At 39.3% G+C, this 24,407-nt stretch overlaps 1 protein-coding gene across 13 annotated transcripts in view; it reads left to right on the forward strand.

The window, feature by feature from the left end:
- Positions 1 to 12,208, forward strand: part of LOC119552880 (low-density lipoprotein receptor-like) — a 34,556-nt gene extending 22,348 nt beyond the window's left edge. For 6 of the 13 annotated variants that reach the window (XM_037862875.1, XM_037862784.1, XM_037862793.1 and 3 more), the window contains 8 exons: positions 1,306 to 1,428; positions 1,944 to 2,170; positions 3,335 to 4,726; positions 5,338 to 5,536; positions 5,813 to 5,917; positions 10,290 to 10,426; positions 10,492 to 10,638; positions 12,017 to 12,208. In XM_037862875.1, the coding sequence (XP_037718803.1) occupies positions 1,306 to 1,428; positions 1,944 to 2,170; positions 3,335 to 4,726; positions 5,338 to 5,536; positions 5,813 to 5,917; positions 10,290 to 10,426; positions 10,492 to 10,638; positions 12,017 to 12,058 (2,372 nt within the window). In that variant the 3' untranslated portion in view covers positions 12,059 to 12,208. Of the gene's footprint in view, positions 1 to 1,305; positions 1,429 to 1,943; positions 2,171 to 3,334; positions 4,727 to 5,337; positions 5,537 to 5,812; positions 5,918 to 10,289; positions 10,427 to 10,491; positions 10,942 to 12,016 lie in introns of all 13 variants that reach the window. The other 7 variants (XR_005219740.1, XR_005219745.1, XM_037862802.1 and 4 more) reach the window with 4 other exon arrangements.
- Positions 12,209 to 24,407: the final 12,199 nt, after the last annotated feature.

A 24,407-nucleotide genomic window follows, 5' to 3' on the forward strand; every position in this document is an offset into this window, starting at 1 on the left:
TTAAAAACACTTTATTAACAAAATTTAACTACATTTTCGAAATGCTTTCGGAGGCATCCTGGCAATTTCAGTAAATATTCAGCTGGCGAACGACGAACAAATTCAGTAAGCTGGTCACAGTAAATTCCAATTAAAGGCATATCACGCATACGACGCGTTGTACATGCTAAACAACCGCCAAAAATGGCGAATGCCAAGGAGAGAATAATAATAAATTAATTTATTTGCAACGATGTCAGAAATTTCCGCCTTACGCTGTGCACGTGTAAACGGTAAACAAATAGACAGGAGAAAGCGGAGCAGGAAAGTGGGGAAAGAAGAAAGTGTGGGAGAGAGGAAGCGGTAGACAAAACGCCAAAAAGCATATTCAAATATGTGAAGCAACCATAAGATTTTATTGCTAGCACACACATAGACATAATCTTATCAGCGAAAACACACACATATGAACACGGCAAGGAACAAAGGACCTTGTGGTAGGCAATGAAAGAGAGAGCGAGAAAGAGAGGAAACGAAAGAAAGCAAAAGAAAGCAAAAGAAAGCACGAAGAACTGGCATACTAATACGCATTAAGGGTTAAACACAAGCGTTTTAATGTGTGCCTGTGTGGGAGTGTTGTCAGCTTTGTTTAATGTCCGCTCCTTTGGCAAGGATAACTTCAATGGAACTTCCAGTCTGCGCGTGTGTGCGTCTGTCTGCTAGTGTGTGCGTGCGATAATTGCTTTAATGCATACGCATGTGTGCGTTTTAACTTTATGGAGTGTTGGCTGATAATGTCTTAATTACAGCCTAGATAAAATGCCAACTGTTTAGCCCCCAAATGGTTGTGCCTGAATAAGTTTGCCTGTGTGTGTGTTGGCATGACAACTATGTTTATCACTTGGAGAGCGGTTGCTGCCCCGCCCCCTTTATATGGCAGCTGCTTATAAACTTAATTACGGGACAGCCCTCGGTTGCCTACTTTAAGGCGCGTTTCCTATCTCAGCAAGGCAAAATCCCATTAGCCAGGCTGTTAGTGGGTTTTTCTGGGGACCTTTATGGCTATAAGCTTCCTATATTTTGTGTGATATTATTTTCATTACCTTTAAAGCAAACATAAATTATAATAAACTCTTTTTAAAAATATTTTAATATATCAAGGAACAAAATTATTATTATTTTAAGAAACCTAAATACGAATACTGTTTTACAAAATTATAAATATATCCAAATACATCGGCTTTCCGAAGTTTGGTCTACAGATATTTCTACATTTCAGCACATTGGCTTTTAAAACGTAACCCTTCTTAATCTAATCTTTTCTAGGGAGCACAACTTGTACGCCCGAGCAGTTTGCCTGCAAGTCGGGCGAGGGCGAGTGCATTCCCTTGTCCTGGATGTGTGATGAGAACGAGGATTGTCGCGATGGAAGCGACGAGGCCCAGTGCAGTAAGCCTGAATGTTTCTTAGCCTGCTCGGTAGTGGTTGCCATAATAGCCGAATATATCCTTGATTTTTCTCTGCTTATATTTGGTGTTGGTTGCTATTTATCCGTATTTATCCCCATATGTATATGCTATAGTGTATGACTCCCTGCACTCGACTGTGCCAAGCACACATTTCCCTGAGTCTAGTGTAATGCCATGCTTAAACTGGTATGCAATAGAGCACAAATATTTACGAAAACACACACACACACACAGCCAAAGAGGAAACACTTAAGTTTGCTGTGTTTGCCCTGTTGCTGTTGTTGTCACATTCACATGCCTTTCACTCCCACTTTCTATACGCTTTGTTTGTTTGCTGGCAATTTTTATTGTAATGGTGATGGCTTTTCCCCTTTGCCTTGTTTTTTGTGGTTTAAACACTTGCTCATCCCATCCACAAATGCATCCTAATCAAAATCACCCGCACAAACAATCCCACGAAGAATCAAGCTAATCATTGGAATGAACTTTGTGCAGATAGAACGTGTCGCTCGGATGAGTTCACCTGTGGCAATGGACGTTGCATCCAGAATCGCTTCAAGTGCGACGAGGACGACGATTGTGGCGACGGATCGGATGAAAAGGACTGCGGGGACAGACCGAAATGCGGCCCCAATTCCTTCACTTGCCACAGTGGCACCTGCATTTCCAGAGGATGGGTCTGTGACGGGGAAAACGACTGTAACACTGGAGAGGATGAGATGGTGAGTTCACAAACGTATTATATTAGTTAGGAAAAATTCAAATTTATTAAAAATATATATGGGAAAAGTAATTTATTTTAATTTTAATATAAAAACAAAGGCAAAACTCTTTGTAAATGCTCAGAAAAACGTTTCCCTACCTTTGAACCTGAAATGAAAATTGATAGGGGCACATTATCAAACCACACATACATTACTCTGCGCACACACACAGTAAGTTGTTTAACAGCCCTCGCATATAAATATGTATTTATATGAAGCGAGCTAGGAAGCATAAATTATGCAAGACGCGAGCATTATTCAAAACTGGCAACGACGACGAGGACCATGTCGGCAACTGTTTCCCATAAACATTTATATGTATGACGCATGGCTTTTGTTGTCAGTAGGGTGGTGCCCGAAATTGCATGCCACCGAATAGCAATAAAAACTGGGGGAAAAACTATCAGTAAAGATGGCAACTTTAATGCTCTATTAAGATTTCTTAAAAAGATATTTAGAAATATTTGAATGGAACAAATATTGGACAAAATATTGGTTCTTATTATTGGTAGATAGCTTATAAATTTAAATCTGGCCTATATTTCAACATATGTCATTAGTTCACATAGCAGAAATAGGTTTGATATATTACTTATTTTAAAAAACTATGCCAAATTTAAAACCCCTTAACCTCTAATATTAGTTTTAAAAATGAATACTTTTAAATTTGTGTAAATAGACTAAATAATCAATGACAAGTCGCCGATACCCCTTTGAACTAAGCGTATGAAATGTGGAAAATGCTTTCTGGCATCTCTGAAAAGTATGCAACACAAAAAATGCAGGCAATGCCCACAGGGACCTATACTATATATGTATTTCGTGTACATGTGTGTGCGCGTGCTGGTGCATAAGGACTTGCGTGTGCGCGTGTGTGTGTATGTGTGTATGTGTGCTTGTGAACCGGGCTTAGCTGCCTGAATATTTGGTTGGCACTTAACAAGAAAAGCAAACTGTTGTAGCAGCAGTAAAGTTAACTTCCTTTATCCCCGCCACGCGCACAGATTGATCTTTCAAAAAATGTTCCGTTTAAGGACGAAAACGTAGCCTTAAGCATGGATTCTTTTGTAGTATCATAATTTAGATATTTTATTTATATATATTTCTTTACCTTCCTTTTAGCAAAACTGCACAACCAGCAACTCCATATGCCTGACATCCGAGTTCCAGTGTTCGGATATGATTACCTGCCTGCACTCATCTTGGGTTTGCGATGGCGAGAAAGATTGTATCGGTGGCGAGGACGAGTCGCCGGAGAATTGCCCCAGCATATCCTGTCGTCCCGATCAGTTCCAGTGCGACGATCGCAGCTGCATCGCTGGCCTTCTGACCTGCAATGGTGACAGAGACTGTTTGGATGGCAGTGATGAGAAGAACTGCCATATCAATAGGACGCCAAGGGACTGCAACTCGACCAGCGAATTCGATTGCGGAGGAGGACAGTGCATTCCCCTCTCGAAGGTCTGTGACCGGAGGAAGGACTGCCCGAATGGCGAGGATGAGCCCGCTGGCAAGTGTGGCATCAATGAGTGCTACTCCAACAATGGCAATTGCATGCACCAGTGCGAGGATCTGGCTGTGGGCCACCGCTGCGTCTGCCACGATGGCTACAAATTGGCCGAGGATCAGCGCACCTGTGTGGACATCGATGAGTGCGAGACGCCCGGGATTTGCTCCCAGGTGTGCGTCAATGAGATTGGAGCCTTCAAGTGCGAATGCGAGGCAGGCTACATGCGGCTGCTGAAGAATCACACCAGGTGCAAGGCCAGCGAAGGACATGCCTCGCTGCTCCTGGCCAGACGCCATGACATCCGAAAGATAGCACTCGATCGGCCGGAAATGACGTCCATAGTGAATAGTACAAAGGCATCCACTGCCCTGGACTTTGTCTTCCGCACGGGGATGATCTTCTGGAGCGATGTGTCCACGAAGAGCATCTACAAGGCGCCCATCGATGAGGGTAGTGAAAAGACTGTGGTGCTGACCAAATCGTCGGTGACCTCGGATGGCCTGGCTGTGGACTGGATCTACAATCATGTGTATTACACAGACACCGAGAAGTGCGTCATCGAATTGACCAACTTCGAGGGCAGCATGGGCAAGGTCCTGGTGCAGGACGCGCTGGACATTCCACGTTCCATTGCCCTGGATCCCATTGATGGGTGGATGTACTGGTCTGACTGGGGTGCCTCTCCTCGCATTGAAAGAGCGGGAATGGATGGATCCCATCGCACTGCCATCATTAGCTACGATGTCAAGTGGCCCAATGGCATCACCTTGGATCTGGTCCAGAAACGCCTCTACTGGGTGGATGGCAAGTTGAACTCCATCTCGTCGGCCAACTATGATGGTTCGCAAAGGCGACAGGTGCTGTACTCCAGCGAATATCTGAAGCACCCCTTCTCGATCACCACCTTCGAGGATTACATCTACTGGACCGACTGGGACAAACAGACCGTCTTCAAGGCCAACAAGTTCAACGGGCAGGAAGTGCAGCCTGTCACAGCGCATATGGTAGGTCTACTTTTTATTGTTGAAATGTTATTTTTAAATAAAAGATATATATATAATATAATATATGATAATATAATTATGAAATTAATGTGGTTAGTAAAAAGTATTTTGTCACTTTATTCTGATAGTACTTTTTATTCCAAATTCCATGACCCTGACTAAGCTCTGATATCAGTTTTGCGGTCTTCAAAGTATTTATATCTGAGTGTTTGCTTGTACGGTATGTGGATTTTTTTATTCGGAATAAAGCGAGTTTTGATTAATACTGAGTCAAGATGACATAAGGAATTTGCATTCTTATCCGAACTATTCTTGTTGATGTAGTGTTTCAAGAATTTAAAAGATAATTAAAGTAAAATAAGTTCATTTTCTCACAACAAGAGGAATTTCTCAATGCCATGTTCTCGTTTGTTTTTGAGTTAAATTACTGTTACAGATAACATGATGTTTTATGTAAGGTCCCATTTGTCTAAAAACGAATAAATTAAGTGCTTGTTAGCTTTCTCTGACAGATAGCTAACTAGAACCTTAACGCGACATTGAGAAATCAGCCCTAATTTGAGGCTTAAGCCATTTCAACCTCTGCTAATTCATACGGCTTTTAATTTCAGTTGGAACATCCGATGGTGGTGCATGTGTACCACCCCTATCGCCAACCCGACGGTGTCAACCACTGCCAGACGGTGAATGGCCACTGCTCGCACCTCTGCCTGCCAGCTCCCAGGATTAACGAGCGGAGTCCTCGCATATCCTGCGCCTGTCCGACGGGCCTGAAACTGATGCCCGACGGCCTCATGTGCGTCGAAGATCGTAAGTAGATTCCACGGTGTGTTCTTTGGGCATTTAACGGGGGGATTCCGTAATTGCATTTGAACCGTCCGCCTCGATGGCTGCATTTTGCGGTCCACCTGACCAACGGACTGAAAATCGAAACGTGAATACGTATATGTATATATAGTCGTACAGAACGGCTTTCCTGTTGCGGTTGCGGCCTTTTAAGTGGCCCCCTGCACTGTGCATTTCACTGAATTGCATTTTCACCTTTTCGAACGTCATTATATCTATAAATTTCCCCTTTGTTTGTAGCGCGTATCCCAAGTGTGCAGCCCACTGCACCGAGCCACCGGGCAACCAACCAGTCGTCCATCTCAACCACAAAACTACCTCAAGATGCGCACAGTGAAGCGCCGGGTATGCGACACTTTTCTACGAACTTTATGGTGGTGGCTATCTAGGGTTAAAGTAGGGCTCGTAAAATACCTTTAAAAGTAAAAATCAAAAGTTTTAAGTCAATGTAATTAATTTTCATTTTTACGTTTAGTTAAAAACTACATTTATGTATAGATACATAGTATATCACAACTCTCAGAGAAAAATTTACGAGCCCTAACGATAAGAAAGTATTGAAAATCACCTTGGATTTTCTTTTTTTGTATTACCTGATCTGGTGTTGGTTATATTTAAGTTCCTCTGTCTCACGTGTGTTTATGTCCTTGTAAACAACATTTTCACCTGTTTTTACCGGCGTTTTAATTTCATTTGACATTTTTCGTGACAATTTCTCGAGACACATTTACGGATACAGCCATCGTCATCATCATAAATCAACATCAATGATATCGACGTAATCACTCAAAATGCACACACCCAATCATCCACATGAACTTTGGCCCAAATCCTCATGCAAAGTGCGGAGCGTAAAACATAAATATCGGGTTCACACACAGTGCAAAAACCACAAAAGGGAAGCATTGGTGACATGTTTAATGGCAACAGGACAGAGGACCACCACCCACTTATTCCCAGCGCTATTCCCTCGGCCGACTTACGAGCATATATCCCGGGTTCGGGACTCTGGGGCCCTGGTATCGGGAATTTCGAACCCAGAATTGTCCGTGCAATTTGAGAAATGCTCTGTGACAAAAGGGACATGGGTTCGGATGGGTTGGTATGGTATGGTATGGTATGGGATGGGATGGTATGGTATGGTATGGTATGGGATGGGATGGGATGGCATGGGAACGTAACGTAACGGAATGATGAACGACTAACAACCGCAAGGGCAGAGGCAGAAGCAGGGATATTTCAGCGGCAGTCGTCAACAAATCGCCATGAAATTAAATTGTACATAAGCAAGGGCCACCCACACATGCGAAGTGATATGGAGCATGGCAAATAGTTTAACCAGAAATTCGTCATCGCCCCCGTACTATCATCATCATCGCCATCATCATCAACATTGTGATCCTCCCAGCAAATTGGCACTGTCAACACCTCCTCGAACTGTCGACATTCGAGGGGGAGGTGAAATATTTGCGTTGGCCGTGTGGCAAAAGTGAATTACAGCCCATCTAGCCGGCGGTTTATTCCTAAAAACATGTCGGACCGCAAAGCCCATTTCTCCATATCTCCATTTCTGTTGCATGCAGTGCCGTTTTCAGCCGTTTTGTTGAAGCCATTGATTTAAATTAGAATTTTTCGGGTGTGTCTCGTCTAAATGCCATATCATTATTTTTAATAAACCCACATTTAGCAGACGCACTTTGATCAATGGGAATGTGAAATTGAACAGTCCTCGAGTATTAAAAACGACAAGCTAAGGCGGCATGAAAAAAGATATTTCTTTTTTTGCTGTGGCAACCGAATTTGTGCCGGCTTTTTTCGGGGAATAAATGAGGCCAATAAAGGGTATTTTCTTCGGTTCCTTGGGCATGATAAAGACATTTGAATTTTTAACGAGATGAACAATGCTTTGTTTTTTTGACAAGCATGCTGTCTTGGCTTACTATAAATTATAAAATTACTTTAACAAGTGGTGGATATATTTTTCTTATAATATTGTTCAAACATTTCACTGCCTTAGAATCCTAGAAAAACTCTTTAAAATACGCAATTTGAGAAGCAAATTAGCAAGCCACACAGGATGTAAAATAAAGCCTCTAGTCTCTAGGATTTCTTTCTAAATCTCGGCCATTGCCAGTCGTTATCCTCTTTGGTTGTCCTGCCGGCTTAGAAGTGAAAAGTGGGCAAACTTCCGGGAGCTTTAAAACGTTGTCATGCCTACGGGGTGAAATTAAGTTTCCTGAAGAAGCTTAGCGAGAAGCCCACACAATTGCGCCTAATTACGCCAATTTAAAGAAGTCATAGTGGCCGGCAAACGGAGGGAGGGGTCGAAGGTTGAGGACTCTGGACTTGGCCAACACATTTGCGGCCAAGAAGCGAGGGCTTAAGCAAACTAAGGGGGGGGGTGAGAAGTCGCGGGTCAGTAAATAACTATAAACTAGTTAGGGACTATTTCAATTAGATGGTCCAGCCCAGCATAACTGCAATTTCAATTAGCGGTCTGTGCCACTTTTTCTATGGCCATCTTTGCCCACTTCAAATTGCTTAATTAAGCGCAGGCAAAGTTTCGCAAATACCCCAGAGAGACATACACACACAGAGGGGAGGGCGGCGAAAGGGCGGTACGAAATCCAGATGGACAGACCCCACTAGCCATAAACTTTGAGCCGTCGAAGTAACGACTGCGTTTTTAATAGCTGGCCACATAAAATGGGAGGCAAAAGTGGGGGAAATCCCGTGGAAAAGCGAGGAAATGGTGGGGAAAATGCGGGAAAAACTGGGTGAACAGCTGCTGCTGCTGCTGGTCCTTGCAGCATTTTATGACTTTCATTTGCCTGCACTTCGGTCAGTCCGGCAATTGTTATTGTCCGCCTCTAACTTTACTGCATATTGCCTTCGAAGTGAGGAAATGCTACAATGGGGGTCAAAAATACCAGAAACATGGGGCCGCAAAGCCGCCATTTTCTTTATTTTCATGCCAAACCATTTTTGACTTTCTCGTAAAAAAAACTTTGAAACTTGTTTTTTTTTCTCGGTTTATCTAATCTGTTTACATCCCCTCTCTCTTTGGGAACCCCAAAACAGGTGACGGAACATATTTTATGCGTTTTTATTTCATTTGGGAGGGAAAATTGTGGCACGGCAGCCATTTTGTCATACTTTTTATGGCACTTCCGTTGGCCGGGGATCGTAGGGGGTTTTTTTTAGGTGGATTCCAGGGGGTCCTGAGCACCTGCTATGCGTTATCCTGAGTTGGAGTTTCGAAATAAATATGAGAGCACATGTGCAGGATTATACAAATGGGCGATGAGGCATAACTCTCTGTTATATGTTTTCACATCCGAATGTGAATGTGTGCTGGAAGCACGGAAATTGCATTTTGTATAGATTAGAAGTGAGCAATAATATATGACATTTATAGGCAAGCACAAAACCAGACTGTAGAGATGTGCCCCACATAGACAAATGCAAATTTTGTGAAGCACTTTTGGCAGAGAAATAAATTAATCTTTTCAAAATGGGTCAAAACTGTTATTTAGCATAAAAATGAATAAAAACGCTTGAGTAAATTTCAGAAGCTCATGTTCCAACTTTCGATAAAACAAAAGTTATAGTTAAATATCAGAGGTAGTTAAAACCTAAGTTTTTATTTATTAAACAAGTAAACGGGTCTACACCCAAAAATAAATTTAAACTCAGCCCCAAGGCTGGAACAAAAAATAAAAAACAAACTTATAAAGCAACAGCTGCTGTTTCTAGCGCCTTTGCCTCCGAAAAGATAAACATTCACACACTTAAACCAAAAGGAAATCGTGCAATTAATATGCCAGAGCAACGTGCAACTTTTCGGATGTTTGCCCAGCCATTTGGCTGTCTGTTAATGCCGCCGAAATAAATTCACAGCATCTTAACGCGCCTACGCCGAAAATTCCCAAAGAATCGATGCCGCACATCTGTTGCCGCTATCAACTTTTAATGATAATTCCCTGCCACATGCTCTCGAGCAGATCCAGAAACTCCTCCTCCCTTTTTTGGACACTCGTAGGGCAAAAATTAATAGCAAGTGGGTATATATTTTTGGGGGTTGGGTAGGTGGTTTGGGGGATTTATTTCGAGGACCCGCCAAAAAGCGCCGCATATCCTTTGCCAGACGAACGCGCGCCTCCTGCCCTCAACTTTGTGCGCTTTTTTCTGCTGTTGAACAAATTCTAAACGGAAAAATATGAAAACGAATTATGATGACAGCGGAAAAATCCTACAACTTCCTGCCAGGACAACAGCAAAAGGCGCCGAATAAAAGCCAAGCCAGGGAAGCCCCAAAAGCGGAAATATTCGCCACGGGATGTAGTCGTCGTCGCGTTTACTTCTTCTCTTTTTTTTTGCCCATTGCCAAGCTCCCAGAAAGACAACATTTTAATTATATTTGGCCATAGGAATTATGAAATTATGGGAAAACGGGGAGAAGTTTGGGGAGGCATATATTATTAAAATGTTCAGAGCCTGCCTTTGATATTGGAATTTACGAAAAATCCACAGGGGGTTTTATAAGAATCTTTAATAGGTGGTTATGGTTTTTAATTACATTTATAAAATAAATATTTCTTATTATAATAGTAATAATTTCATTCTTCACCAATAATGCTTGGATGTATGTTTGGTTGTTAATATTTACATTGTTATTTTCTAATTTTGTGAATTTTTTTATTATCTCCTTAAACAGTTGAAGCAAAAACCGGTGGAAATACCACAGACACATCTAACAAGGTCGATAAGTCTGCCCAAAAACCAGATAAGGATTACGGCCAAATAGCTATATTTGTGATATGCGGTCTAACCAGCACAGCTTTAGCGGCTTGCGTAAGTTCTGCTAAAAATAGATAGTTAATTAAATAAATAAATAAATAATATTATTTATAAAACAGGTAATATTTGTCGTATATCGACGCTGCACGCGGGCCGTGAACTCGATGAACTTTGAGAATCCCGTGTACCACAAGACCACGGAGGATCACTTCAGACTGGAGAAGAACGTAACGCCGCATATGTACGCCACTGCCATGGAGGAGGAGGTAAGCGGATCGGCCCCACCCATGGCCACGAATCCCAACGACTTTAGTTATGTCAGGTTCTAGGGAGTGTTTTAGTGTTATGGGGCTGCTAGGTGCTAAGTTAATGTTGTACATAGATGACTAAGTGCTCGTATCATAGTTGTACCTATCTAGGGCTAAGATTAGTTGTATAAGTCCTGATATTGTTGTGAACGTAGCCAGTTTTGAATCCCCGTTTTAACCGAGTTCGTTTCTCCAACAATTTTCAATTTAAATGCCGCGAGCGAACGAAATCACGGTGCCAATTTAGATATTAAAAAAACGGTAAGTTGTGGTCATTGAATCCCTATTAGAACATTATTGGCATATTATGTTACATAATTGTTGTCTCGTGTGCACAATTTAATTATCATTTTATTGCACTTTAATTTAATTTAATTTACCATCGATTTGAGCTGCCCCCCCCCTTTGAAATGCGTGCTCTTTGAAATCGCTGCCCGTGGGTCTCGCTAATTGCAGAGCTGCAAATGCAATCAAAATATGCATATCAATTGGCCAATTAACTAAAAGGCCAATTAAATGGCGTCATTGGAGCGTCAAAATGTTCCACAACCGACAGCTGCCCAACTAAAACATAAAGCGGCTCTCACTCGCCAGGACATTTTAGTAAAATATTTCAATTAAATTAGCTGATTTATTTTTTTTGTTTGCCCCACCCTGACACTTTTTACAGCTGCTTCGTGGACAATTTTAATTAATGCGGTTAATTAATTGAAACGTTAAAAAATAAGACAAATCCAGGCGGAAGCCTACAACAATGCATAACAATAATTACGCAAAATTAAACAAAATGGCATTAAGAGAGATTTTCTGTTTGCCTGGCAACCAATAAATAACATCATAATTTGCATATAAGCAGCGATTCGGTTTACTGAAAATTCAGGCCACAAGCTTAGCGGTCGGCTGTTTTCATTAAGGTTTATAATTAAATATCGCCGTTGGTAAAGTGTTGTGGGCAAATCTCTTTTTTATTGCTATTTAGTGGTGATTATTATTTGGCAAAATATTTTTACCAAAATGTTTATTTTAAAGCAAACTAAGAGCAAGCCTTTTTTGCATACGAAGTGATTATAATTTAATTTTTTATAATAAGTAATATGATTTTATTAATTGCTTCATTTTGAAATTTAAAAACTTTTATGAGGCTTTATCAATGAGAACAGATATATAATTTAATAATTTAACATGTTAATTTGCTTTAGTTGTATTTAAAAATTTTAAACTTTCTCATAAATACTTTATATAATTTCGTTTTAGATTTAAAAATGTTTATTTGCTTAAGTTGTTTTTATTCACAAATATTCGATTTCATACTAAAAAAAATCCTCTCTTTTTTTAGTCCATCAATCCCCTCTACGAACCCGGCACCGAATGTGTCTAAGGCCCGCCAAAGATCCACTTAAATGCATATCCAGATAGAACTGGCCGGCTGACCGAGAAGACCTATAAAGCACCGCCTACTAGTAATTCCTTTTTGGACCAAGGCCCCAATAAACTCAACTAAATAAGTGAAAGTTCAGTGTGAGAAATGCTAAGAATATGAAACTTTTATTTAGCAGTAAGAAAAGAAGAATACCAAAAAGAAAATAGAAAAGACAAGAAGGGCATCAGCACGGGGGAAAATGAAAATACTCAACAAATTCAATTTGTTGCCTAGTTTAAAAATTAATTTAAATGTAACAACACTAAACACACACCCACACACACGAGCACACACACACTGACACGCCCATAAACTAATAACAACGCAAACTTTTCTAGGCGCAACGTTTTGACATCGACTAGCGTCGCACCCACACAAACACGAGCGCATATCCTTCCACCCACACAAACACAGCATCACTCACACCCACCCACACACACACACACAAGCCCAGAAGAACTCACAGAAGGAACGAGCCAGGATTCAGAGCCAGAAGTCCAACTTTCCTTTCACGTCCATGAAATCAATTGTAAAAAGTTAAGACATTTCGTTGAAGTTTTTGGTACCAAAAGAAACATTTTGTGAACTCGAAAAAATAGAGATAATAGCTAAACTGAAACTGTTTATAGACCTAACAATTATCGTGACTAGCTATAATATACATACATATATTTTTTGTTACCAATGAATTAATAAAAACAGTTATTATCTTGAGAGTAAAGTTTTTAGCACCAAGTTGAATAACTTTTTAGCAAAATATTTGAACAAAACCTCTCTGTAAATACAAAGAAAAGTCAACTGAAATTAAAAATTAAAACTAAAATGTTTAGAAAAAATTTACAAGCAAAAAACAAAATGAAAATTAGAATGTTTAAAATTTAACTGCATATTTACTTTGCTCCGTTTTTCTTGCTTGGGTATTCAAAACAATTTGCTGTGATCAGTTTAAAAGCATTAAACCTACATTAAATCATCTTATTTTGTAGTAAGTCTAATATTCTTCTCATTTATTTAGTGTATAGACAAGCTTTCATATATTTTAATTTATTTACCAATTTTACACAACAACAAACATTTTAATGTGTATTGGCAATATTTGGTTCCTGTGAAATGTATTTTAATTTAAGCATGAAAAGAAATTGCTTTAATGCTTTTTAAAAACAAAAAAAAAAAACAAAATATTAGCTAACTTTAAATGGTATGTGTGAAAAGTTGAATAAATAAATTTATGATAGTAATAAAACAAATTAATAAAGAATATTGTAAATTAAAGTTTATTCTGAAAAATAAAATGGAATTTTAAAACATGTATGATTTGGATAAATGGAATAGTTATGATAAAAAGGTAAGGAAAAAAGGTAATGGAAAACCAATGATATAAAATAATTTTATAATATAAAAACTAATAAAAATATTTAGTAATGTTTTTCAATCATGAAAAATAAGTAGATATTATCTACTTTCAAATCCATAATTGCAAGAAACTCAATTTGTGTATCTGCATTGTGTAATCATTGCATTATAAATCAAATATAAAATCTAAGAAAAATATTAAATAATATTTTTCAATGATGATATGTTGATATTATCTACTTTCTAATCCAAAATAGCAATAAACTCAATTTGTGTATCTGCATTGTGTTCTGGAGATTGAAAATCAACTGGCTACGATTATCAATCAACTGCATGCGATTGGTTCATCTGGATTATCATGGCGATGATAGGCGTATTGAACATCACATGCAGGGGCATACCGAGAGGCCAATTGGGTTTACACATTGTGCCTGATTGCCTGGACTTAATAGCCTCAACGCCAACACAGTTCTGACTTTTGTTGGCCCACAAACACAGGCACACATCCACACGGAGACGGACAACCAGCCATGAATTATTAAATGCTAATGCACAACTACGGCAATTATTTCACATGAGAGGGCGTCAATACGTAATGAGCTACGTCCGGAGACCGACTGAGGTCGAAGTTTAAGATTGAACAGTCATTAATGGCTGGTTTTTGGTCGCTTTTTGCTTCAGATAATCGACCGTCTAGCTTAGACAGGTTTTAATTTCAGCCCCAAACTCTGCAATTGAGCCCCCTGATTTATGGCTGGGAATTATCTGGGGGGAAACCAAAGTCCGACGCAGCGATTTCCGGTGAATAAATAAGATTTTTATGCCTTTCGGGGGTGTCTTTAATGTTATAATTTATGTAGCGCGCCTGGAAGCGGGGCACATTATTTTTGTTTATTGCCTGCCGGACAGCCGGCTGTCAGCGAAATGTTGGCGAAATGTCGGCGTATTGTGAGCGGATTTCAGCTGGCGCATCGATTTGAATCGATTATCCCATGGCTTGGGGCCCTCGACTCACGTTTGCCATGAAAATAAAATGTAAATAAAAGGCGACAGCGACACATTTGACACACGGTAGCGATAACTTTTTCAATTTAGATATGATCCCGAAAGTATGTCGGGAAATGGCTCGGATAATCCCACAGCCCAGCGAATGGGACAGGTGTATGGGTCTCTGAGCCTGAGGTTGAGGCTCCTTTCCATTAGCAATATGCGACCAAATGGCAAAACACTGTGTTCCCCTCGCAGCTCCGAGCAAAGTGAAATCTACGGCGAGTTGGGATTCCCCCTTTTTGCACATAAAGGCGCAGGGAATAAGCGATGTGTGTGTGTGTGCGTGAAAGAGGATTGGGTGCCGGAGGATGAAAATCTGCAATTCAGCCGGAACATAGCATACATTTTGTCGTTTTGCCAGCCGCAGGCGGCCACCAAACAAAAACCCCCGCACACAAAGTCGCACACTGAGAAAAACGGCTGGCATTGTGTTTTACACTTTTTTATTTAATGTTCGAAGTGAAATAAAGTTGAACTCCACTCTTAAAAATATTAGCTAATTTATTAGATGTCTACTTCTCAAAGTTTTAATTCCAAATGTGTTATATTTTCGAAGTAGAAACCTTAGTACATATTAGTTTTCTTTTAAATATACTTTAAGATACAGTTACCTTCCATATATTATAAATTCTATAACTCAAAATGACAGTTAAAAAGGGATTCCCTATGTAAAACCCATAAGATATATAATTTATATTAAAAATATGTTTTAAAAACATACACCACATACCTCCATTTTAATATTACAGAATGACAGGAACTATATCTTAATATTATAAATTTAAAGTCCAAAAGATATTTTTCTTATCTATTTTGTATTCATTCTTTGTATAACATTCTTTAAGATACAGATACCTGCTACCATTAATTTATAATTTATTGTTTTAAATATTAAACCCCTAAGATATATTATTTTTTTCACCGTGCGTTACTCAAAAGCCAATGAGCCTCGGCAGTTGGGCAAAAGAAATAGAACGAGGAAACGTGGCCAGAATTGTGTGTGGCTCGAAGGGATGTGGATGGAGATGGTGGCTGGGGCTTGGGTGTGGGGATGGGGCTGGAATGCATCTGAGCGACAACTTTGTGCAACTCCTGATGCAGGAAACATGGCTGTCATTGGTCACGCCGCCGCCACTGTACTTTGTTAGCGATGCGCAGCCAACGATAACTTTGGTGAACAATATCTTTCGCTCTCGGTTTTTTTCGCCTGCCTCTTGGGTTTGTGTTCTTTGTCAAAGGGAACCGAAAATGCAATTGCATTTCACGTTGGGATGAGATGTGAAATTGACGTCAAAAAGGGTATTCTATTGGAGAAGGCTAGCTCGCGATTTCCATGGCAACGAGAACTTAGTTTTTCAGCAAGAATTGGTCTTAAATTTCTTTCGGGATAATTAGGGTGTTTTAAAGAAAGCATATAATGAAGGTAAACAGGGGATAAGATATTAATAACATAAGAATAAGAATAAGAATGATCTATCAAAAGTTCAGTGTTTAAATTCTTTAAAAAAGAGTTATTTTAAGATCGATAACTTCTGTTCTACATTGATTGTTTTTTTAATCTTGCTTCTTAGGCATATTTATTTTTTATTAATATAATTTTTACTTATTTTATATTTCAAGTTTAATCATAAATTTAAATAATAAGGTTAGCTAATGATCTCAGCTTCACTGCTTTTGTCGCGACTGTACCTGTCGCCATTCGGCTATCGGGAATGGCAACTGGGGGAACTTTAATTACAGGCCAACTCCACTGGCCACCACCACACCAATTCCACCGATGCCATTGCAGTCGAAAGGACCTCGCCATGTTTGCACATCCTTGCAGTTGTTGTTGCAGTTGTAGTTGTTGACGATGTTGCCGTTGTTGTTATTATGGCTGGGTTATCCTGGGGCCAATTGCATGGCACATGCACACAAGGTTAGTAGGCAAGTTCACAAGCCAAATATGCTGTGCGTATGCCATGGAATGTGTGGGTGGTGCTGGGTGGTGGGTGGTATGTGGTGCATGCCCCCTATTGCTTTCAGGACTCTAGGAGGCACTGCGTCTTACACGCAGGAGGACGATGTTGGCTTGTCGGTCGAGTTGTTTGCACCACGTCCTGAATAATGGATACGTTTCGTGCCACATTGAATGCCCAGCAGTGAGTGACATTGGCCGACGACTCGGGCTTTTTTGGGGGCATGTTTTCGGAATTGTTAATGTAATTACGCCTGAGAGCCCTTCCTGTTGCCACCTTTTCGAGGGAAGGGCCTAATCAAAAGGCAAAGTCGATAAGCATGTGGGAGTTTAAAATGCAGCCTGGCAATTTGCCTAATTGCCGTGCGGCTAATCAAGTGACGTATTCTCGGCTTTTCGAGTTGTCGAGTCTTCTCAAACCCCCCCTCAAAATTAGGCGCTGAAATAACTTTGTAGGCGGTCGTTGAGCGTGAGTAAAATTCATCAACTTCAAGACGAAATAAAGCAGAAAATAATGAAAATAAGAGGAGACAACGGGAGGTTGTAAGCCGCTTTTGTTGGCCATGATAAAATGGCTACAAAATGGCGGCAGCTGACTTAACACAGTGTGTGGGTGTGGGTGGGTGGGTGTGTAAGTGGGGGTGTCAGTGTGGCTGCATGTGGCACACACACTCACACACTCGAATCCCGAGTCCTTTGGCCTTGGCGCAAAACTGTCGTCTGTCTTGTGCCCTGCGTGTGTGGCTTAAATTTCACTTTTTTATGTCCTGCCCTGCAAAAAAGTTGTGCGATTTCCCTCACTGACCTTGTCCCGGGGTAAAATTACTTTCGCGCAAAGGTTGCCGCTCACTGTAGGGAACATGAAAATGGATGCTGCATCCACAATGTGGAAAACTTATTATGGGGAAAAAAGAAGAAATATTGTGTGGAAGCAAGAAAAGTTTATAGAAATTAATTTATGATTACCTTTTATTGGCAAAATGCAGAAAAAGGTGGACATCTAATTTAGATGTTCAATGAAATTGAAACTTTTTCCGTTCCATTTGTCTGTTAAAAGAGCATTTTCGACATTTAATTTATCCCATACCTCGAGGACCCCAACTTAATATAATATCATTTCTGTGCGTCTTTCGGCTTGTTTGCAAATTTTCAACTTGAAACGACATCGCCAGATGTCGACGGTTCGAGTTCTGAGCGCAGCGGGCAGGATTTCTTTTCGCTTTTCCATTACTTGAAGCAAAAGCAAAAGCAGGGAAAAAGCAAAAGGTTCATATTGCGGTTGGCAGCAGATTGCACTTTGTGTGTGTGTCACTGTGGTTGTGCGTGTGTGTCAGCGAGTGTGGCCGCCATTTTGTTAACATGTTAAGTGGTGTGCGTGGGACGATATGCATTGGCGCTGACAGAATAAGCTGATCTGCATTAAAAAAGTTAAGGTCCTTATTATAAAGAATGTAAAATAAATTATAAAAGGAATTTTAAACACGGAGGATCCTTTATAGTAAACATTACTTAAGAGAAACCACCTTATAAAACTCTTTCTAAAATCACTAATGAACAATTTAATATTTCAAATCCAATAAAAACTGATGATTTGGCGAATCATGTTATTATATACACAATTTCAATTGGTTCTCTATCTTCCAACTGTAATAAAATAAAGGATTTAATATACCAAAAATGCCATCGACCGAAATGTTATTTAATTAAGTATTATAATCGCTGACAGTGTTCATCGCTTTTGGCAAATAATGTGAAATATTTTTGTGCTGGCCAACCAATTAATGGCAAACAAACAAATCCGAATACTGTTAGAGTGCACATGCGAATAGACGGCAAACCAATTCGCAAATCGTGGCGTTGTGCTGCGAAATTAATTAGATTTAATCGAATGCCAGTGGTCTGTCAACATTCGTTCGCCAAAGTTATTGAAGGACCTTCGCAGAAGATCCTACATACTTAGCTGTTGTCGTAATACCCAGTGAATATGTGTTTAGGAGTATGATGTGTAAGGGTGAATGTGACAGGGATAATTCGTTATTTTAAACTTTAAATTGTTATTATTAAATTAGGCTTATGCTAAGAACATACCTATCCACTATCCAATTTATTTTGAAATTATTATTGTATTTATCTACTTTCTATTTTGGTTAGACAATGTTTTATAAATAATACTTATTATTTTTTCTTAAATTAAACCGTTTAATCCTGAGAAATATAATTTTATTAAATTAAAGTATATATTTAATCTTACATTTCAATTACCTATTCTCTGTTTTAGCATACACAATCTTTTAGTAAGTATATCTTATAATTTAGAGATATTTTTCTAAAATAATCCATGTTCTTTTCTTCGAAATATATATTTTTTTCAACAGTAAAGGAGTGTGAACAGGATATAACCTAGTTGAGCCTTTCCCACTGGCCTCTTTTGCGGCTCTGAGTGCGTGTGGCAGCCTTTGCAAACAGTGAAAGCAGGCCAAGTCCAGCTTGCGAGTGACAGTCAGACAGAAAGCAAGAAATATATGGGAGACAGCGAGGCTGTTGGCAGGCGGAAGCGGCAGGTGAATTGGCAGCCAGCACGTTTAATACCGAAATTGACATTAAATTGCTTGTGACCTGAATCGCAACCCACCAGTCACCAGTCACCCACGCACTCACCCACTGGGCACCCAGCCTCCAGGCTCTGTTATCGACTTTTACGACAATTCCAATAATGAAACATTGCAGACGTTGTCCTGCTGCTCCTGTCCCGTCCGCCTGATCCCAATCCTGATCCTGATTTTGACAGGGCGCAGAGCGATGTCACCTGTAGTGAGAGAATGCTTACCCTGCAGAGGACACAAAGTGAATTTGCTGCGAATTTATGAAGGATTTGCATGGATACAGTGACCAGCAGATAATGAAGAACCACAAAGGCCCGGGGGAAATCATACTTTGGTAATGGAAACAACGTGATTAAACGATTTCTAAAAAGCATTTGGCTCTTTAAAATTCAGTATAATTTGATTAAAGTTTTATTATTATTAAAACTATTTCGTTTAAACTGACATTATCATTACTGAATGAAGAAGGAATTTTCTTGAACATGATGGAAATATTATATTTATATTATTATTTAAAAATTATTTTGTTAATAAATCAGTTAATGAACTTGCCTTACTTAAATGAAATTTAGATTCACATTTATCTAAAAAATTTGACATAGAAAAGAAATTAATAGAACAAGACTTGATACATATTTTAGAATATTTCCAAGAAAGGTTTACATCATTTAATAAATTTATTTTAATGTTTTCCAAGAAAGCTTTGTAATACTTCCGGAAACACCCTCACAGGTGGCACCAGAATTGGCAGGCACGTTATTTTATTATTACTTTTTTTGAAGAAGGGAAACAAGCGCACGCTGTCAGCGATTGGGGGACCCTACCTTTCTGCCATCGGATCACAATCACCCGGGAATATTGACAGCCATTTTTTCCGAATGAAGTTGTTGATTATGTCGAATGCTGTTACACGTGGCTCTGCAAATACGCCTACACACCTACTCCGAGTAACATATATACATAAGCAATGACATGGCCAGGAGATTCGCAGGATGAGCCAGCGATTCTGTTTTTAGCCCAGTCGGCATGAGTCGGGGGTTTCCTCGATGGCACTGCTCACTTACGTGACGCAAATGTCTAACGTAATTGTCATAATGGCAGCGCGGGGACCACGGGGCGTATGACTATTTCGGACCACTGAGCTGGCGATGTGGAGAGGCAAATCCCGAGGCAGGCATTGTTAAAGATCGACCAAATGTCCCCGGTAAGCGGGATAAGCGCAAAACCCCCGCACATATCAGAGGATGTGCAAAAAAATAAACACAACGGGGCAGGAGTAAAACTAATTTAAAATGACCTTCGACATGTGGGCCAGTCGGCACAATAGTCCGGTCATGTTACAATGTACAATATGTCTCCCTAGATGCGTCCGTGGGTGGGTGCTTTTTTGGCCGTAGCTTATTTAACTTTATCCCGGATAGCGAGGGTGGCAACAAAAGTATTAAAACAAATGTTTAATTTCTATATGCTTGAGGTATGAGTGTACAAATATTTAAATAACTATTTTTTAGTATTGAAATTATTGTACATTTATATTTTAGTTATTATTTTAAATATATTCTTTAAAAATTAATGTCATATTCATAATGGCAAATGCAAAGATGCACTTAAAACTTATTATATTAAAAATGTAAAAGAGGTCCTACCAAATTATTTTTTGTTTTTTATATGATTGATAAGCCCCCGTTTAAAATATGTTATATAAAATATATATTTTCAAAGTTCCAAATGTGGTAATTTAGTTATTTAAGTCACGCTTTTAAATGTCTTGTTTTAATAATGAACATATTATTAATGCTGGTGTAATGTAAAATAATATATTTTTTGATCTGAAAAATGTTTATAGGAACCTGTTATTTTTTTCATTTACTTAAAATGATTTTCCAAACTGCATTTTCCACCCTCTGCTGCTCGTCCTCCCACGCTTTCTTTCCAAAGCCTACTTTTTAGGGCGAAACAGCAGCGACTGCACTGCAGCAATTCGCATTCATAGTCCAGTGCCTTCTTGAGAACCCCGCCTGCGGCCGAGACAAAAACAGAATCGCCTCAATCCTGGCTTTAAGACTCATCCAGCTGCCTTTTAACATTTTTCCATTTCCCTCGCTTTTATTTTATTTTTTGTATGTTTTTGTGATATGGCCGAGCGAAAAACACCGAGTGACCAAACGGCAGCCCCACCCCTCCGCATTTTCCGCCCACCGTTTTTGCTTGTTCTATAATTTTTCCTGTTTTCGCCTTGCTATGCGGTGCTTTCCTTGCCGCTTTCCCCTACTTTTCCCGGTCTTAGTTATATTTTCCCTCCTTTCTGGTGGCTTGCTTTTGCTATTTTAGTTTTCTAACCAACAAAACAAATTGAATCACGTTCGCCTGGGAGAAACGTGAGTATTTTATTTTTTCCGTTAAACATTTTCATTTTTCTTTCCCAAAAATGGATGATAAATATATATAGGTCAGGCCGAAAATGTTAATACCCTTTGGGGAATGGTTTTAGAAGAAAATCTGATGGGATTATTACCATTTACATGTGTAAGTAGATAGTGCTTATATTCTGGCATCTGTAATATTTGTACCTATGCTGTTTTTGGGAATCTCAAAATCCAGATCGTAATTTCGAAAATAAATTGAAGTAACTTCATGGTCAAATCAGAAAAGGGAATCATATATGATATGATGATATAGTTATATATCTGATTATCTTAAATATTAGTTCTGAGATTTTATCTTTTATATATTTTTATTTGATTAAGAGTGTTTTGTAGGAGATAGATATTTTTTGACATTAGTTCTATATACAGAGTATTAACTAAAACCATTTTCATGGGTTCAACGTCAAACTGGGACCAATGCGTTTTCCCCGATAATAACGCCGTTGAGCCATCGCCATAGCTTTTACTGTTGTTTTCCGACTTGCCGTTGAGTGTTGGCCGCTGAAGCATACAAAACACAATCACTTTGCTTTGTTTTTATTTTATTTTTTCTTCTTTTGTTGTGTTTATTAAAAAGAGATTGGAGTGCAGAAAGATTCCCAGTTTTGTCATGACAGGAGGAGAATGCCTCTGCCACTGGTGTCCACTTGGGCCTACCAAGCGACCGGAGCAACCATTCATCATCATTCCGGGCTGATGATTTTATTTTGATTCCAGGACGTTGGGGGATTACCAGGCTAATGATTTTATTATAGTTTTTCATACGGCTCTCGTCGGAATTTTGATTGATGGTCCTGTGATTGTGCCTCTCTGTCCTGATTCCAGATTCCGGTCTCATTGTCTTGACATTTAAGCGGCTTCATTATATTAAAAGCGAATTAATCCTGTCGCCATGGCGATGCGAGTTCTTCAAGTTGAAATAAAATTGCTCATTTTTCCATTCGCAAGAATTACATTTCCAAGCACCAACTGCCGACGGTTTTGTTCCTATTTTTGGTAAATTACATTTTCCTGAGTACGTCTAGCAAACTTTCAATGGGCTTTAGAACATTTTTGAGGACTGTTTGAAATGGGCAAAAATTAAGATGGAGTGTTGGGAAATAAGTAAATTTAAAAGGTAAGTCTCTTGTTAAAAAAAATATAACTAAATGGGAATTTAATATGTATATCTTGAAATATATAAATTAAATTTAACGTAATAATGACGGTAACTTAATATAATATCTAAAAATCTAATCTAAATCTAATATACCTTCAGCAAAATATGTAAGTACAAAAATCCTTTGAACTTTCTCTTATCTTTCGCCATTTGTTAATTGATGTGCGGTTTCTCCTGCTCCTTGTGGCCAACACCTATCATCCTGCCCGCATATTGGATGCTTATTACAGGAGTTCCCATCTTCTAATTTTAGGCATAAACTAAAGTGGGTCCCTTGGTGGCGAAAACAGGCGGAACCGCCCAGCATCAGAGGATCCCCAGGATGCCCGCACATTGTTATAATTACGCGTAACTTTCGACAAGTGTCGCCTGAAAATCGCCAAACGTTCTCATTTCAAGTGCCGTTGTCCAGGAAAAGTTGTCCCCAACCTACCCTTTTGCCCAAAAATGGCAGTAGAAAGGGAAATCCCCCGCCAGCTGCGGTTTAATCTTCTTTTAAGTTGCACCCCCGCCCCATTTTCTTTTCGTAAAAAGATGGCGACACCGTAAAGCAAAAGTTTGCCGCCACTTGTGGGTTTATAACTTAGAACAAAGCAAAGTCGGGGTGGCATGTGGGCGTTGGGCGGGGGGGAAAGGGATATGGCACAGGGGGCGTGGCAGTTGGGGGCTGAGGGTCCCGGAACGAGGGCAGTCCCTTGCACAGCTTGAAAATAGTTGGAGTTTTGTGAAAAGTCATTGTTACTCTACTCTGAAGAGCTCGCCTTCGCCTTCGCCCTACGCTTTCAGCTCTCTAATTAGTCGTCATTGGCGTGTGATTTGTGGGCAGACTTTCGAGCATTTCCGAAATTGGAGAGCCAAACGCATTTCCAAAACCTGAACTTCTCCCACCACAAAAGCCAACTTGTAATTGTGTTCAGATTTTTGATTTACCTCAGGACTGAAATTTGATTGGTTTGCACTGTACGATAAGTTTTCTGTCTTATTTAAAGATCAACAATCTAAATAAATATACAATTCCTTTTTTTTGTCAAGGCTTCAAATCGTTATTAAAGAAATGTGCGTTAAAAGATAGGACAAACCAATACAATTTATATTAATATTAACATTTTCTAATTTATAAGCTTTCAAAATATAGTAGTTATAAAGAAACCATCTTCGAAAATCTGATACATTTCCTAATCATTTTCATATATACTATAATATAATGACATTCTGAATTAAAATATATATGCTTAAATAGAAAAAGATTCCAAAAACAATTTCTTCTTACCTATAATTAAAGGGTGCTCCTGTAAATAATCACATATATCTTTAAAAACTAAGATCTTAACTCAAAAATTTTGCATTTTTCTTTGATATATTATTGTTTTAAGATATGAACTATAATATAAGAAAGCGCAGTGTAGAAACACCTTAACCATAAATCTCGAACAGCACCTGCTGGAGAAAACAATTGCGACCGGGCTTCGCTCTCATTAGTAGAACCAATTGCCAGTTCATGTTCAGTTTATATGGTTTATATTCGGGCCATGGCGTATAGCTAGCCGCAAATGATTTAAAGCGAAATGAGGTGGCCACAATTTATGCTGACCACATTAACCATTCTCGACATAAAGAGAGAGCAAAAGTCCGAGCAAGTATTTAATTAAATTAAGCACAAAGGAAAACACCAAAGTCCGAGAGGCGGGCGGTCAGATGAAGTTGGCTTCTGTTTTTATGGCCTGGCCTTTAAAGCAGTCGTAAATCATTTAAGAAAATG

This window comes from Drosophila subpulchrella, chromosome 3R (genome assembly GCF_014743375.2).
Source record: "Drosophila subpulchrella strain 33 F10 #4 breed RU33 chromosome 3R, RU_Dsub_v1.1 Primary Assembly, whole genome shotgun sequence".
Classification (NCBI taxonomy): domain Eukaryota; kingdom Metazoa; phylum Arthropoda; class Insecta; order Diptera; family Drosophilidae; genus Drosophila; species Drosophila subpulchrella.